The 18206-nt window shown below is 34.9% G+C and overlaps 1 protein-coding gene across 5 annotated transcripts in view; it reads right to left on the reverse strand.

Moving 5' to 3' along the window:
* LRBA (LPS responsive beige-like anchor protein) overlaps window positions 1-18206 on the reverse strand; it is a 369611-nt gene that overhangs the window by 72935 nt on the left and 278470 nt on the right. For all 5 annotated transcript variants that reach the window (XM_039346412.1, XM_039346410.1, XM_039346414.1 and 2 more), the window contains 2 exons: window positions 16187-16327; window positions 14415-14534 (listed from right to left, as the gene is read on the reverse strand). In XM_039346412.1, coding sequence (XP_039202346.1) covers window positions 14415-14534; window positions 16187-16327 — 261 coding nt within the window. The remainder of the gene's footprint in view (window positions 1-14414; window positions 14535-16186; window positions 16328-18206) is intronic.

Below are 18206 nucleotides of genomic sequence, written 5' to 3' on the forward strand. Positions count from 1 at the left end.
CTTAAGTTTTTCAGACGGACCAGTCTGATTGATTGCACCTTGGCATTTTGACTGCTATACTGCAGTTCTACTTCTTTATAATTTCTTTTGCCTTGCAGGCCCCCAACTAGGGGCGTTAAGCAGGCTCAAGTCGCAACTGTGATACATTAGAAATTCAGATTTCTTTTTGCTGACAAGAGTTAAAGATTTAAGTGGGAGACTAGTATAGCTATTTTGGATTCATTTATCCTCATCAGCTAGCCACACCCTTTATGGGATTCGAACCAGGGCAGTCTACATGCTAGGCAGTGTATTAACTGCCCTGGTTCGAATCCCATAAAGGGTGTAGCTAGCTGATGAGGATAAATGAATCTGAAATAGCTATTCTAGTCTCCCACTTAAATCTTTAACTCTTGTCAGCAAAAAGAAATCTGAATTTCTAATGTATCACAGTTGCAACTTGAGCCTGCTTAACGCCCCTAGTTGGGGAGCTGCAAGGCAAAAGAGATTATAAAGGACAAGTATAGAAAGTGGAAAGAGGGGCACATAACTAAGTCAGAATATCAACAAATAGCCTGAGCCTGCAAAGATAAAGTGAGGAATGCTAAGACTCAAAATGAACTAAGGCTTGCGACCAAAGTCCAAAATAACAAAAAAAAAAAAAGCTTCTTTCAACATGTAAAAAACAAGAAAAAAGTGAAGGAAATGATTGGTCCATTAGTGGGGGAAAGTGGCAAGAGGGTGACAAGCAACAGGGAGAAAGCAGAACTATTTAACTCGTTTTTTGCATCTGTCTTTACACAAAGGGAAAAAACAGACCAACCTACCAAAAATAGTGCCATAAAAAAACAGAATAGAAACGCAAGTTAAGATAGGGAAGAAAACAGTAAGTGAGCACCTGTCCAGCCTAGATGAGTTCAAATCACCAGGACCAGATGGATTACACCCCAGGGTCCTCAAGGAACTGGCAGATGTGATCTCAGAACCATTGAACTATATTTTTCAAAGATCCTGGAGCACTGGGGAACTACTGGAGGACTGGAAAAGAGCTGATGTAGTTCCCATCTTCAAAAAAGGAAAGAAAATGCACCCAGAAAATTATAGACCTATCAGCCTGACCTCAATACCTGGGAAGATTCTGGAAAAGATAATCAAACAACGAATCAGCGAACACCTAGAGGCCAACAAAGTCATTACTAAAAGCCAACGTGGGTTTCTCAAAAACAGATCATGCCAGACAAATCTTATTGCATTCTTTAACCAAGTGACAAAATTAGTGGATCAGAGGAATGCTGTGGATATAATTTACTTGGACTTCAGTAAGGCATTTGATAAAGTAGATCACAACCTACTACTTGATAAGATAGAAAAATGTGGGTTAGACAGCATCACCACCAGATGGATCCGTAGCTGGCTGATCGGCCATACTCAGTGTGTGGTCCTCAATGGAACCGCATCTATATGGAGGGAAGTGTGTAGTGGGGTGCCCCAGGGCTCTGTTCTGGGCCCAGTGCTCTTCAACATCTTCATCAACGATTTGGACGAGGGGATAGATGGGGAAATCATCAAATTTGCAGATGATACCAAGCTGGCAGGAATAGCCAACACTCCAGAAGACAGGCTTAGGATACAGGAGATCTGGACAGACTTGAACACTGGGTGCTATCTAACAAAATGAAATTCAATGGTGAAAAAAGTAAGGTTCTACATTTAGGCAAGAAAAACCAAATGTACAGGTATAGTATAGGGGGTACCTTGCTCAATAGTAGTAACTGTGAGAGGGACCTCGGAGTCCTAATGGACAATCACTTAAATATGAGCCAGCAGTGTGCTGCAGCAGCCAAAAAGGCCAACACAGTGCTGGGCTGCATTAACAGAGGGATAGAATCAAGATCACGTGAAGTATTAATACCACTTTACAATGCCTTGCTAAGGCCACACTTGAAATACTGCATCCAGTTTTGGTCACCACGATGTAAAAAAGATGTTGAGACTCTAGAAAGAGTACAGAGAAGAGCAACAAAGATGATTAGGGGACTGGACTTTGCAGCATATATGGAAAGGCTGCTGGAATTGGGTGTGTCTACTTTAATGAAGAGAAGGACGAAGGAGGACATGATAGCAGTATTCCAATATCTCAGGGGCTGCCACAAAGAAGAGGGAGTCAAGCTATTTTCCAAGGCGCCTGAAGGCAAGACAAGAAGCAACGGATGGAAATTAATCAAGGAGAGAAGCAACCTAGAACTAAGGAGAAACTTCCTGACAGTTAGAACAATTAACCAGTGGAACAACCTGCCCCCAGAAGTGGTGAATGCTCCAACACTGGAAGTTTTTAAGAATAGACTGGATAGCCATTTGTCTGAAATGGTATAGGGTTTCCTGCCTGAGCAGGGGGTTGAACTAGATGACCTCCAAGGTCCCTTCCAACTTTACTACTACTACTACTACTACTACTACTACTACTACTACTACTACTATTACTATTACTATTGTTATTATTATTATTATTATTACTACTATGTAGAACTGCAGTATAGCAGTGGAAATCCCAAGGTGCAATGAATCAGACCGGTCCGTCTGAAAAACTTTCTGGATATACTCCCTTGACTCGGCTGACAAAGAGGGGAGGAGAGCCGGTGGCCTGGTGGTTAATATGTAGACTGCCCTGGTTCGAATTCCATAAAGGGTGTGGCTAGCTGATGAGGATAAATGAATCCAAAATAGCTATTCTAGTCTCCCACTTAAATCTTTAACTCTTATCAGCAAAAAGAAATCTGAATTTGTAATGTATCGCAGTTGCAACTTGAGCCTGCTTAACTCCCCTAGTTGGGGGGGGCTGCAAGGCAAAAGAGATTATAAAGAAGTAGAACTGCAGTATAGCAGTCAAAATGCCAAATAAAATTATTTTGAAATTTATGACACCACATAAAGAGCTGCATATCACAAACTCCATTTTACAGTACATTGGTTGCCCAAAAAATCTGGTAATGGAATCAGGGTATGTATTTGATTTTCTATAATAATCTTACTCTGGCAACTCACTGCATCAACTACATCTGTTTGAGGAGATCCAGTAGGGATATGAGAAAATAGTACTAGGAAGAGAAAAAATATATAATTGCAACACTATCTTTAATTCCATATGAGACACCTAAAAGATGGGTAGTGTTTGTACATCAACATGTGCAATAGTCTTAATACTAACTAGTCTTTAGATTTAAATGAAAGAGCCTTGCAGGTATATTTCTTTTTGTTATAATATGGCCTCTAAAAATATAAAAATTTAATTGCTTCGTTTGATTGCCAAATGGTACTATTCTTAAATTATACTCTGTAATTCATGTAAGTCAGGTTTACTGACAGAAGCAATTTTTATACCCATAAATTAAAATTGTCACTAAAAAGTCATGGTTAAAGACTAGATAGATTTTACCCATTCAACATAATACTGAATTGCAGTATTTTAAAAATATGAGCAAAAATGTTTACATCTGAATAAACTTATTGTCCCTACACTTCTTTAGACTGTGGGCAAGAGCTGCATTTTTAATTAAAAGTCAAGGAGAAACTTAAAATTTTAATTAAGGGCATTAACTATTAAATGAAAATATTAAATAATATAAATATAAAACTATTTTACAAGATATTTAAGATTCCTAATAACATTGAACTTTGTAATGTTCTTCATTTTATAAACTTGTCTGAAATGCTTCAAATAATTAAAAAACCCTGTGTCATTAATTTGATGTGTTAAAATGCTAAAATAAGCTATTCAAATTGAAACTGGTTAAATAGCCAAACAGTTGAACAAAATGTGGAATATGAAGATTTCATCCTAGCTGTCTATTATACTAAGAGTACAGTATAGTGTACCTATCTTTCTCCTAATTACACTGTGGTATAGAAAATAATCTAGAAAATAAAAATAAAAAAAATTAACTGTTATTATTGTATGTCTGTTTCACATATTTCTCAAGGTAGAAAATATATTTTATTTGCTGTTATTAATATTTACCATAATGAAACATTATAAAAATGTTTACAAAAACAGCTTAGGGAAAGCAATTAATTCTTCTGGGAATTCTATCAATTCCTTTTAACAAACACTTCATGAATAAAAAGACCTTATATTTGTAATTGCTTTAGGAAATGATTTCATTGCAAGTAAATGGTGTAAAATTGGTCTTTCTTCCAACAAGTGAAAACTACTTTCCATTTAATAAGCAGAAAACCACATTCTGTGCATTGGCCCCAATGGTTAATGATGTTAGAGGCCCAGTGTATCAGATTCTAAAATCCACTCTTGACATGGGTCAATGGATCAGTGGTCTTCCAGATACCACCCTCAGGGTCAACTATGGCAAGAACAGTTTCCAAATAGCTGAGTGCAATACTAGGTCATCAGATTATAGACGAGGTCAGCCTAGAGTTACTAGAGCAAAAGCAGAAAAAATGAAGCAAGAATTAAGCTATTATCACCTCAGACCTTGTGAAAAACAGCACAGCTATGCATGCTGAATATTTGTATATAGGCATGTGAATTATTCTAAAACAAGATCACAGTAAGATTCACGCAAAACACCTCTTTAAAATAAACTCTAGAAATATATGTGGAGGTATCTTATGCACAAAAGAAATAGATGACAAATAAATTTAACAAACAAACAAATAAACAAGACAAATGGGAATATTTAAATATATTTAGTTTAAAAATATATTGGATTTAATAGAAAAGAAATGATACAAATTGTTCTTGGTTTAACTTTAAATTCTCTAACTAACCAAATGTCATACAAATCTGAATATCTTAATTATGAATGCAAATACATTCTACAATATAATCTAAAAAAATTATGTCTATATTATTTCTAGAAGAACTAACAGATATACTGGTATTCAGAAAGATTCAAAGGTATCTTTTGCTACAAATAATAGAGCAAAAATCTTGCCAATAGCTGTCTTTTCTAAAATCATTCCAGTTATTAGGTCCATTATTTTTCAGACAAATTAGTAAACAGATTTGTTCTAATCTGCTATTAATAATATAGCTTCGGTTGTATTTACATCAAGGCTCAATTCAGTAAAATAGTCAGTAATCTAGTGTGAGTAAAATATCATCAAATTTATGATATAAATTTAGAATTACAATGACTCTGAAGATACATAAACATATTTCCTCTTTTCCTTTAATTACAGCAGCTATACTTTTTGAGGCTTCTACTTCAGCCTATAAAAGAACGCCATTGCTTTAAGAGTCTAATGAATTAACTCAGTGGTGGCGAACCTATGGCATGCGTGCCAGAGGCGGCACTCAGAGCCCTCTCTGTGGGCACGTGTGCCATGCTCTGGAGATGGCGACGGACTGGTCTGTGTGGTTTTTGTGAGTGTGGGTCTGGTATCATTTTTTGTGTTAGGGATAATATAACCTCCCCCAAACACATCTTAGATCTGACCAACCACTGCCTATCCAACACATACTTCATCTATAATGGACAAAAATACAAACAAACAGAAGGAGCACCCATGGGATCACCCCTCTCACCTGTCATTGCACACCTCTACATGGAACACTTTGAAACCCAAGCTCTAGAAAAATCGGATCACAAACCCAAACTCTGGCTCAGATACGTAGACGACACCTTCATAATCTGGCCACATGGGAAAGAAAAACTGGACAACTTCCTCACACACCTCAACAGCCTACACCCCAAAATACAGTTCACCATGGAAACAGAAGCTAACAACCAACTTCCCTTCCTGGATGTCTTAGTCTACAAGAAATCCAATGGCTCCCTAGGACACACCATCTACCAGAAGAAAACACACACAAACCGCTATCTGCATGCTCTCTCACACCACCACCCAGCACAGATCAACTCTGTAGCCAAGACACTCATCTCCAGAACAAAACGCTTAGCTGACGAACAACACCTAAAAACCGAACTACACACTCTCACCAATGTACTAACATCCAATGGATTCCATAGAAATAAGATTACAAATCTAATCCAAAAAGAAACCCCCACTAAAATCCAAGACAAAGAACAAGAAAACGGCAAAGCCCTCCTCCCATACATAAAAGGCACCACAGACAGAATCAGTAAGATCCTCCATAAACACAACATCAAAACAGCATTCTGCACAAACAGAAAAATATCCACCATCCTTAGAAACCCCAAAGATAAAATTGAATTAGAAAATCAAGGAGTATACGAAATCCCATGCACCACTTGTCCCACCACATACATCGGACAAACCAACAGAAGAATAAGTGCACGCATTGAAGAACATAAGAACTCAGACAAAAAAGAGGAACCAACATCTTCCCTGGTCCAACACCTTAAAGCCACAGGACATGAAATTGACTTTAAAAATACCAGAACCATTGCCAAAAGTGAACATTTTAATAATAGAATAATCAGAGAAGCCATCGAGATAGAAAAACGCCCACACAGCATGAACAAGCGAGATGATACCTCCCGCCTACCAGCCATTTGGAAACCCGCCCTTATTGACAAACGACTCCCTAACACAAAAAATGATACCAGACCCACACTCACAAAAACCACACAGGATGTCACCACCACACATCCATGCAAAAAGCAAACCCAAAGCCACACCGATGATGAGGCACGACCACAAACCAGAAGCCAGACCACAGCTGCATCATTAGCCACTTTAAACCCCTCCAATCCATACATGAAGCAAACTGACACCCTCCATGAAGATGAGGCACGACCACGAACGCGAAGCCAAAAAATAGCAAGGCAGCCCAAAATCTTAAACCCCCCTGCAACTCAGACTAACCTGAGCACAACCAAACAGAACACTCCCCCAGCCAATCAGAGCACAGCCAACCCCCCAGCCAATCAGAGCACAGCCAACCCCCCAGCCAATCAGAGCACAGCCAAGCCCCTAACCAATCAGAACACACCTCCACCCAATCAGAACACAGCCAAGCTCCCACCCAATCAGTTCATACCCCCACTGGCAGTTAAAAGGAAGAAACAGCTAAGACCACACATTGCTGCTCGAAGCACGAAGCTGAAAACACCAGCCTGAAGATGACGAATGGGACTTCATCGAAACGTCGCCAAGACACTTCCAATTTTACGCGGGAGAAAAAACCCGAACAACCAAAGACCTACATATATATATTATATATATATATATATATATATATATATATATATATATATATATGTTTTCTGAGGTTTTCGCGGGTATTTGTATATAGGTCTTTGGTTGTTCGGGTTTTCTCCCACGTAAAATTGGAAGTGTCTTGATATCATCCTTAGAAGAATGAAAGGCAGGATATAATCATGTCAGTTAATAATAAGTGAAGTTCCAAGATTTGTTCAAATCTTATGTCAGTCTAGTCCTAGGGCCTCTGTAAAAATGAATAAGATAATATACATTTAAATTCTTTTTTACTATGATTATTTAGTGTGCTCTAGTTAGATATCCACCAATTTTATCAGATGAATTTCTTACATATTATTGTTAAATCTAACAATAATCTGTTATTCTTATAGATTATATTGTTAAAGCTAATTTTCATTTATTTGTTTTGCAAGGAAAAAGGACAGAACCCCATTTGGATCATTGCTAGGTCTAGCATAATGAGAACAGACACGTCCACCTCACACTTGTATCTCTTAAATAAAATATTTTGTTTTTAAGACTCTCGTCTTCAAACAAATCAATCAGCCTCCAAAGCATAGGGCAAGGAAAGCATTGCTGATTCATACCACTACTAAAATGCTAGGTGACTCTGACCCTCTTTCAATTATTAACAAACAATCATTATCAATTTATGTTAAGCCAGGTGATTTTGTGCCTAAGGAAGAGCTAAAACTGGCTCTTACATTTTTATCTTCAAGGGCTATAAAAAGGAGATTAAATGCTAAATATTTTCATAGTTCCAAATACCAAACTGGTTGTTATAATAAAAGAGTGAAAATACAATGCTTAATAAGTTTCAACCAGAATAAAAGTAATTGCTTCCAAAGATGGCACACAACAATAGAGTTTTTGAGACCTCCAAGGTCCCTTCCAACTCTGTTATTCTGGTACTTGTACAGTTTCCACAGATATACATTCATCCCATGCTCAGCTTCTTTCATTCTTTTTTACATCAAACCTGAGGAAATAAAATTATATATGGATATACATGAGTTAAGCCAATCCTTGTCATCAGGCCATAAAAGCCCTGGGACGTAAGATCAAAGCATCAAGCAATCCTTTAACTTCAATTTAATATTGTTTGAATTCCTAGCTTTTGTTTTGTTTTTACATTATACAAGCTCTTTTCTGCTGATTTGATCTTACTGTTACAGATTAATAAATACATGACAAGATAGAACATTAGATAAACTAAAACTCCTTTTCCAATTTGACTTTACTGTCAGGTAAGTGTTAATGCTTTCCCTCAGCCCCTATTTAGCTAACATGTTTTTACTCCATAGTTAAATAAAACCTAAAACATATTTTACCTTTCAAAACTACCTTTAAAGTATTAGGCAGATGTGAACTTTGATATAGTTAACTACAATTTGACTTTTACTTCAGGTAATTTTCTTCTGATATATCATATCATATATATCATATAGCAAATAAAGGTAGTCATACTCTTCTGAACAAAGCTGTATACAGGAATGAGATGAATTTAGGCAAATTCACCATATGTCAAAAGCAAGGTTTATAATAATATAGCTCTTAAAGTAATTATTATATTCATCTTGTCGTCGTCATTACCACCATCTCATATCAGAGCTTGATACTAGAATTACACCATCATGAAACAAATAGGTCATGTGGAAAGAATGGCATGTGGGAATTATGCAATATTTCAGTTATTGTTCCATGATTATGATGTTGCATTTTGCATCTCTGCTTGTAGCCCTGTATATTGATAAATGTATCATTACTATTTAATAATTAATAATTTTGCTATGTCATTGTTATAAAGTGAAGGAAATTATCCACTGTCTGTACTTCAATTGCCCTCAACCTGACACCTTCTGGATATTTTGGAATTTCTAAAATTCAAAGCTAGTATGTTGGCTGTACTTATGGTCACACTCTAAATGTTTTTGGGGAAAAATAAGATGGGACAGATAAATAGTGTGTGTGATAATTATTCAAGAATTATATTGATATCTAGTATAATTAATTATGTAAACTTTTTACAAAGTCAAAATACTGCTGTGCTAAACAAAATCTGGAAAAGAAGTATTTACTGTGTGAGTAAGCATTAGCTAAGAGTATAATTACACTGCTGATAAAAGTTTTTTATTTTTAAATCTACAGTACAGCAAACATATTAAAGATTACCTGTTCTATAATGTTTTGATTAAGTGATTATATACTCTACAACATATATGTAATTTAATGAATTAACAAATAAATTCCAACAATTCTTAATAGATGTAAAGACTGAAGCAAGCAAGAAGGGAAATTCCCAGATAGAGATGGCTATTATATAAATATATTGGGCTTATCAACTGGAAGGTTGGCAGTTCAAGATGCAAGGACTGGACTTCCAGTTTTGGATTGCGCCGCCTCTAGCCATACGAAGAGACTCGTCTCCTCGTCAGCTAGTTTCCCTCTGCTGGTAGACCCTTATACGGGTTGAAAGTCACCCTGGTGGGTGCGACTACCGTCGAGGAGGCTGTGCTCAGCTGCGGAGGAGCGGCGGCTCCCCAGTTGGCCAAACGAACTCTGAGGGCTGACGGAGATCGGCCAGTAAAATGGCCAATCACCCAGTTGCACCAACCGCAAGTCAAAAGAACAACTAAGCATGAAGGCCCTCTGTGGTGAATCGGGATGAGACTCCTTTTTCTCTCGCTATCCTGATTTTTCCTGTAAAGAGCTCTGACTATTTCCCTTTGCTAAGAAAGCGGCAGCTGCCTATATCGGAAAAAGAACTTAAAAAAAATCTCTTTGTCTTTTTTGGTTGTTTTTTTCTACCATTGGACTTTCTCTGTGGAGATATTTAGGGAAAAAGAAGAAAAAAGGGACATTGCTAATTTGTTCCTATCAACTTTATAACGTTGGAGATATCTCTCTAGTTAAATTTTTAAAAAAATAAGTGTGAAAACCTTTTGTTTCTTTAACTTTACCAACTTGGAAAAAAAATCTTACAGTCCACTGGGACATCTGGTGGTCAAAAGTGACATTACAACTCTATCTTTGTGATTGGAAGAGGGATTGGACTTCATATGACAGTAAAAGAGAAAAGATAATCTGACATTTGGGTGGTGAAGCTGACTATTAGACCTTTGGAGGTGGATATTTGTGGACTTTTGTTAAATATAGTTTCTAATAAAGGAATAGGCTAGTCTACCACCAAAATGAAAGAAAATATTCCATATCTTGACTATGATCTAATATTGGAATTTTTTTTTGAAATGACAGCAGACTTCAAAAATTATTGGAAATCTAGGAGACAATCTAAAGATGCTACCTTGGCACTTCCAATGGACCCTTCAACAATGAATCAAGCCATGGAACAAGGAGCACCAGAGGAAGAACAGAGCAATACTGAACAGGCTTTCACTCATAAAGACACACAATCTAAAGAGACAGAGACATTATGCTTACAACCTAATGGTGAATCTACGCTGGGAGAAAAGGTGGTAACCCCTGTGCCAACTAATTCTACACAACGTTACCTACAACGGATGGATAACTTGGATGATCAAGAACTAACTGTAACTGATTCAGTTCAACTACCGAAAATTACAAAGATTGACACTCAGATACAACTTTCTGGAAACCACAACAAAGCAGATAACTTATTTACAATTATAATATGGAATAAAAGTCAATATAATGCCCAGATGATATTGGCAGGAAGAGAAGAAATTTTTGCTCAGTTTGAATTGATTAGAAACTTTTGTAACCAAAGTTTGAGGTTTGATAATCGAAAAGTTTTAATATGGGAACCAACTTGGCCTAGAAAGAAAGCTAGAGCCAGGTTTAAATGTGATATAAAACGTTACTTGACGGGTTAAAAAGGCTTTAGAGATTTTTGTCTGATTTAACAATGAAAGAAGGAGACAATTGATGGTTATCATAGTTGATAATTATTAGGGAGCAAACTTGTTTAGGGGTTAAAAAGACTTTATAGACATAGAGTGATGAAATGACAGAACATGTTTTTAAAAATAGATATGTGTGGTTTTTTGGGAACTACACTATTATTTTAAATATGATAATTATTTTGAAATAGAGAATTTCTGTTTGATTTAATAATGAATGAAGGCTGGGAATTTCTTGACATTATACTTGATAAGTATTTGAAGGTGTAATCTTTATAAAAGGGCTTAAAAAGAATTTTTATAGATGTTTGAGACTTTTTAGTGACACTGTCTGAATGAAGTAACTCAAGAAGGGTGTGGATTCTGATAGTGATGATACTGTATAATAAGTACTATTCTTTTTTTAGAATTTATCTGTGAGCAAGAAAGATAAGATACATGATCATTAGGACCCCAGCTGGTTATCCAGGCTAACAGCTAAACATGGCAAAACGTGTGCATTACTAAGATTAAGATTATGTGAACAATGAAAGCACTAGACAAGAATAGCTGTCGTTATAAAACAAACAAAATTCTTGGAACAACCAGGAAAATAAATCACTAGCAAAACCCCAGTAGTTTTCCTTCAGTTAAAATAATAAGTGGTTTAGTTCTGCTGTGGTCTAGCATTGACAATAATTTAAGACTGGTATTAGACAGGTCAATATACCTGTGTGATATCCAAAGAGCTACAAAACTTCAGTTCACATCTAACTTTGGAGACTGTTTAATTTTAATATAATAGAAGCCTTGCAAGACCTAAAAGGCCTTCCTGACTGGCTTGTCCATGCTTGCAAGCTTCCTGTCTCATATAGACAATTCTATGGAGATGGTGGAAAAAGCTTTCTACTATAGCAGTTTAGATCCAAATGGCTATTTTAGAGGAAGTTTTTTTTTATTAAAAGTTTTACAAATTTAATACAATATAACCCAAACCCCTCCCACCCCTTCCCTCCCTCCCCCACTTCCCAGAGCTGATTACAGGGTAACAAATAAACAATCATAAACTAACTAACATTACCCGCCTATACTATCAATCAAACCATAACATACTTTAACTCCTTTTCAAAACAAATATTAACAAATTAAAAACAAAAATAATAATATAATTAAACCATAACACTAAAAATAATATAAATACAATCATATTAAACTATTAATAATAACCTAAAATCTACTCATAAGCAAGATAATACTTTTCAGTCTCATATTTCTTTTGAATATAATCAATCTATCTTCTCCAGACCGAAATGTATTTTTCTTGTGAATGGTCCTTCAAATAAGCCGAAATTTTCACCATTTCTGCTAAGTTAGACACCTTAAGTATCTATTCTTCCATAGTAGGCAAAGAATTTTTCTTCCAATATTGCCCCACCAATAATCTTGCAGTTGTTATAAGATTCAGCATCAAATTAATTTCTTTGACATCAAAATCAACCATAATAACGAACAAAAATAATTGCTGAGTAAACTTTATCTTTCTCTTAAAAATCTTTTGAATATTCCACCAAATCTTAATCCAAAAAGCTTTTATATCTCTACAAGTCCACCAAATATGAAAATAGGTTGCATCTAAGCTTTCACATCTCCAACATTTGGGCTGTAAATTAGGATACATGCGGGACAACTTTTGGGGATCCAAATGCCATCTATAAAATATTTTATAAAAATTTTCTCTTAAATTTTGCACTTGGGTAAATTTTACATTTCTAACCCAAATTGTCTCCCATGTATCCAATAAAATCAGTTCTTGAATATTTTGAGCCCATTTGACCATACAATCTTTAACTAACTCTGTTTCAGAATCTAATTCTATTAAAACTTTATAAATTCTCTTTATTTGGGCTCGAGTTTGATCTTTAATCTGTTTTACCAAATTCACATCCTCTAAGGTAATACCAACCTTTTGATCTAAACTCCACCTCACTAACAATTGATTATACTGAAACCAAGAGTATACAATATTTTCTTGCTTCAGCTCAGTTAAAGACTTTAGTTGCCAATCCTTCCCTACCAAACTAAGTAATTCCTTATAAGAAATTCTATCCAAATTCACACCCCTAGATATTTCCTCTATCGCGTGTCCGGGAATTCCCCAAATTGGAATTTTATAATTTAACCTATAATAATACTTCTAGACACGCAACAAAGCACTTCTCAAAATATGGGATTTAAAAACCTGATCCACTTTTTTATCATAAATTAAATAAGCATGTCATCCATATACTAAATCCCATCCCTCAAGAGAAAGGATATTTTTATTTGTTAAATTGAGCCAATCACTAATCAGCGTTAAAGCCACCGCATCATAGTACAATTTTAAATTAGGCGCCTTAAGTCCTCCTCTTTCCCGTACATCTTGTATAATCTTAAACTTAACTCTTGGTTTTTTCTCTGCCCAAATAAACTTATTAATACCCTTCTGCCATTCCTCCAAGTTAGCATCTTTTTTCAAAATAGGTATCATTTGAAACAAAAAAAGAAACTTTGGAAGAATATTCATTTTAACTGCTGAAATTCTTCCCAACAAAGGTAACTGTAATTTTTTCCAATCATTTAAATCCTTTTGAACTTTTGCCCATAATGTCTCATAATTATTTTTATACAATTTAACATTAGAAGCTTTCTACTATAGCAGTTTAGATCCAAATGGCTATTTTAGAGAAAGTTTTGAATGTATAGATTTTGACCTTAAAACATGATTCAATCTACATCTTAATCCTGAAATTGATGAATCAGTTCTGTACTTTGATGAGAACATCATATCATTCTTTTATGAAATCATGTTTAATTTTTTTCAAGTAAACTATATCACTAAATGCTACTTTGCCCTTTTGGCAAATGCTATTAGAGTTCAGAGGCACATGAATTAGATTTGCTTGACTGTGTGACAGATATCCACCTTTGCCATTTTGCTAGTATTTTGGGTACTAATGGTTGTTCATTAATCTCAGTATAGGTTATATTCCATGTAATAGTTCAAAAATGTTTAGGGACTAAGGAAGATAACTATTCTTTCTTTTACATCAAAGCTGAGGAATAATCTATCAGTTTTAAAAGATTTCAGTGTCATGGTTTGACAAAAATATCACCAGCCCACAGTATTCAACTGGAGTTATTTCCAAATTCTCAATAGCTATATAGCTAGAGTAAGCAATTCTATTAAATTATAAGTATTTAAATATTAGTGCTACATGTTTAAACACAAAGAATAGTTAAATTACCAGTTTCCTAGTTGAAAATGATATAATCATTTCAATAAGGGACCTCTTATATTTTTCAAAGTTCTATACATTGGTAGCACTTTATATAAATAATCATTATTACATTCATCATAGCATTGTGCTTTACCTTGATATCAGATGTGTCACGTTGACAATTGCGCCATGCCCTTGAAACTGATGAGAAAGCTCTATCTGCATGATCAAACTTCCCACCTTGCAAGTTTAGGAAAAATGTTGTAAAAGGCTCCTAAAAAACATGATTAAGAAAGGAAGATGAAATACCTTGTGAAACAGCAGCAGTTTTCTTTTTGTATATTTCTAATACAGGTAGTCCTCAACTTACAACCATTTGTTTAGTGACCGTTCAAAGTTACAGTGGTACTGAAAAAAGTGACTTATGACCATTTTTTCACATTTATGACCATTGTGGCATCTCCATGGTCTTGTGATTAAAATTTAGATCCTTGTCAACTGGTTCATATTTATGACAGTTCCAGCGCCCCAGGGTCATGTGATCACCTTTTGAGCCACAGTGGTGCAGTGGTTAGAATGCAGTTCTGCAGGCTACTACTGCTGCCAGCAGTTTGGCAGTTCAATTCTCACCAACTCAAGGCTGACTCAGTCTTCCATCCGAGGTTGATAAAATGAGGACCCAGATTGTTGGAGTCAATATGCTGACTCTGTAAATCGCTTAGAGTTGGCTGTAAAGCACTGTGAAGTGGTATATAAATCCAAGTGCTATTGCTATTTTTGCAACCTTCTGACACGCAAAGTCAATGGGGAAGCCAGATTCACTTAACAACCATGTTGCAAACTGAACAACTGCAGTGATTCACTTTACAACTGTGACAGGAAAAGTCATAAAATGGGGTAAAAACTCAATTAACAACATAAATTGTGGGCTCAACTGTGATCACAATTTGAAGACTACCTATACTTCACCTTGCCTGAACAGAATTATATGTTTTGTTTGTGGAAAGAAGTAAAAATAGTAATCTGAGTTATTCATTTCAAAAATATGTAAAGAGAATCTTACATTACAGTATTGGAGGGTTGCTGGAAAATCTGGGTTGCAGATTTTATGTATTTTTTTCTATTATTCCATTAGCGCATCCACTACAGTTATAATTCAACCTAACATTAACATACACTTAACTGTATATAGAACAGGAATTAAAGGACATCTAGAGATGTAACCAAGAGATTTCAATAGCTTTGACAAGCAATCTTTGAGTAAGAGATATTAGCAGATTTGTTATTCAGCTAAATCTTCCTAATGAATATTATGGATGCACGCATATCCTTCCTGCATGTGCAGTTCACAATTAAGAGAGAAAAATGTTAACAAATGAAAAAATCTCCTCTTCGTCACAAGATACCTAAGCACATATTAGACAATAATTGCCTGAAATTAGCTAAGTACCATAAATTACTGCTAGGATTTATGTCTGCTTGTATGAATCTAACAAGGCTTAATTAATGATGTCTTGCTAGTGCTTTACCAAAGAAATTAGTTTCTATCAGGTAAATCATAATCCCAGTTTATTTTACAGAAACCTGGTTCATTTCATCGATATATCAAATCTGTCCAATTGCATTTATCCACAAGTATATATTATTTGAAAAATTCTATTATATCTACAGAAGAAGGTTACATTCCAGGTTAAATAATGGCCATACAACCAAATTGCAGTTTTAAACAGGAAAAAAACCCCAAAGGCTATGCTACTTTCCTTGTACATACCATACATTTTTTATGAAGTATAATCACTTTATTTCTCATGATCTAAAACAAATTTATTCAGTTGCATGATTCCACATAAAATATTGAACTCCCCTTATTTAACCATTAGGTACCTTCTTTACTCATATACACAAAAACATTTTAAACACACTTACAATTCTTAACAACCAAGTGAGTGCAAAACTGGCTGTTGAATAATGAGTGCCATAATGAAACTTTGGAACTTGATCATCTTCCCATGTTTCATAGCGTTCGGCAAAGAATGCAGCTCGTTTGGGATTAAGAGCACCAATAGGCTAGGAAGAAGAAAAAGAACACAGTTTAATGTATCATTTCATCAGCAGTTGTGATAAAGCAATAAACACATCACTGGATTATTATTACAATTTAATATAATGAGGTGTAAAACATAGAACTATGTAGGTGCAAAATATGTGAAATATCAAACAGCAAAATAACAATTTCAGGAATATAAAATTGCATTTATTAAATTGGATTATTTATTCTAATAATTCTTTATTACTACTGCAAATTTTACAAAAGGAAACATACAATGAGTATTTGGTCCTATGTCTCCTAAATATATTGGATTATTTCCTCTGACACAATTCCACGTCAATACGTTCGCAGTAGTTTGATAGAAAGGTTTTACAACATGAGCATACCAATTCATATGGTTCCAAAGGCCATATATTATAATCTATCGGTATAGAATTTTCTTACTAGGAAATGTCTCCAACAGAAGTATAGAAGTATATTTGACCAGAGCTTCAGTGGAAGAAGGAATGAATAAAACATATTTTAAACATTTTATCCACTTTCCAGTTTTGGAATATTAATATAGAAAATAAGACCTTTATACTATTGATAACATTAAATTGAACAAAATAAAAAACCCAGATTTTCTTTCCCATTGATAGACTTATTTCTGATAATCATTTTTGCTCAAAGATGTTTTGATATGCTCAAAAGTTTTTCTGTCACTTCTTATAAACTATATTTAACGTGAACCTTACTAAATGATAGAGCGGTGAGACCTAATGCCTAATAGCTGCACTCTTCTTTTAAAATTAAGAACTGAAAACCCTAAACAACCAAAAATGGCACGTGACAGAATTTGTATAACAACAAATCCATCTTGTGAGAAAGGCTGAATGAATAAGTGGCATTCGTGGCTTACAATATGCCTCCAGTTAACATAGAAATATGCTATTAATATGAATATTCCTTAATACAAATAATTTTTCTTCCCATAAATGCCAGTTATTTACCATGAATACAGTAAACTATTTACTAAGTGCTGGTAGTAATATATTTCATGCAGTCATGATAAATCTGCTAAGAAGTAGAGCAAATATTTGAAAACCTGTTCATAGAAATCTGCTTTATATTCAAGAATCTCAGCATTTTCACTTGGAAAGATAAAGCAGACAGTAGATTTGCTAAACATGCCCATTTTCATAAAATATCAAAGCTGTAGCACTGCCATGATTCTTTAGGAAATATGGTGGTATAAAATAGAAATTAACATTAAATTAATAATATTTTAGTGGGTCTCAATACTTACTTCTTTGTCTTAAATGTGTATTTTGACTCTCTAATATGAATAATACTTAGCATATACTATAACTGTATGAATAATCCTTATTATTCATCAGGATAATAAGGCGTAATTATATAAACCATTCACTAGTTTTGATGCTATCATAACACATCAATATTGTTTACTTAATTGTATAAATCATTTTATTTGCCACTCCATAATTTTTATATTTTGATACAAGAAAAAACAGCCAAACTACATAAAACAATCAAATTACATAAAACCAAATCTTTATTACAGCCATAAGGTCAGCCATCAGGTGTGTGTGTGTGTGTGTGTGTGTGTGTGTGTGTGTGTGTATGTGTGTATTAAAAAAACAAAAAATACATTTCTATACTTTTTCAGTCCCTAGGAAAGGCAGAGGTGCAGATGGTGGTAAGAATCAGGTAACCCAGAAGGATATATTCAAACAATAGTCAGACCTGAGAAATGATAACTAGAAGTCAAGCTCTCTGCCAGGGAATTTCAGCAGTATAGGATAGATAAACTCTTTTGGAGATTCCCTTTAGAAAGGACAATGAAAAGCTACATGGTTCAAGGGCATTACTGAGATGTTTCCACAAGGACATTAA

Source organism: Crotalus tigris, unplaced genomic scaffold (genome assembly GCF_016545835.1).
Source record: "Crotalus tigris isolate CLP2741 ecotype Arizona unplaced genomic scaffold, ASM1654583v1 scf7180000017994.786943, whole genome shotgun sequence".
NCBI lineage: Eukaryota > Metazoa > Chordata > Lepidosauria > Squamata > Viperidae > Crotalus > Crotalus tigris.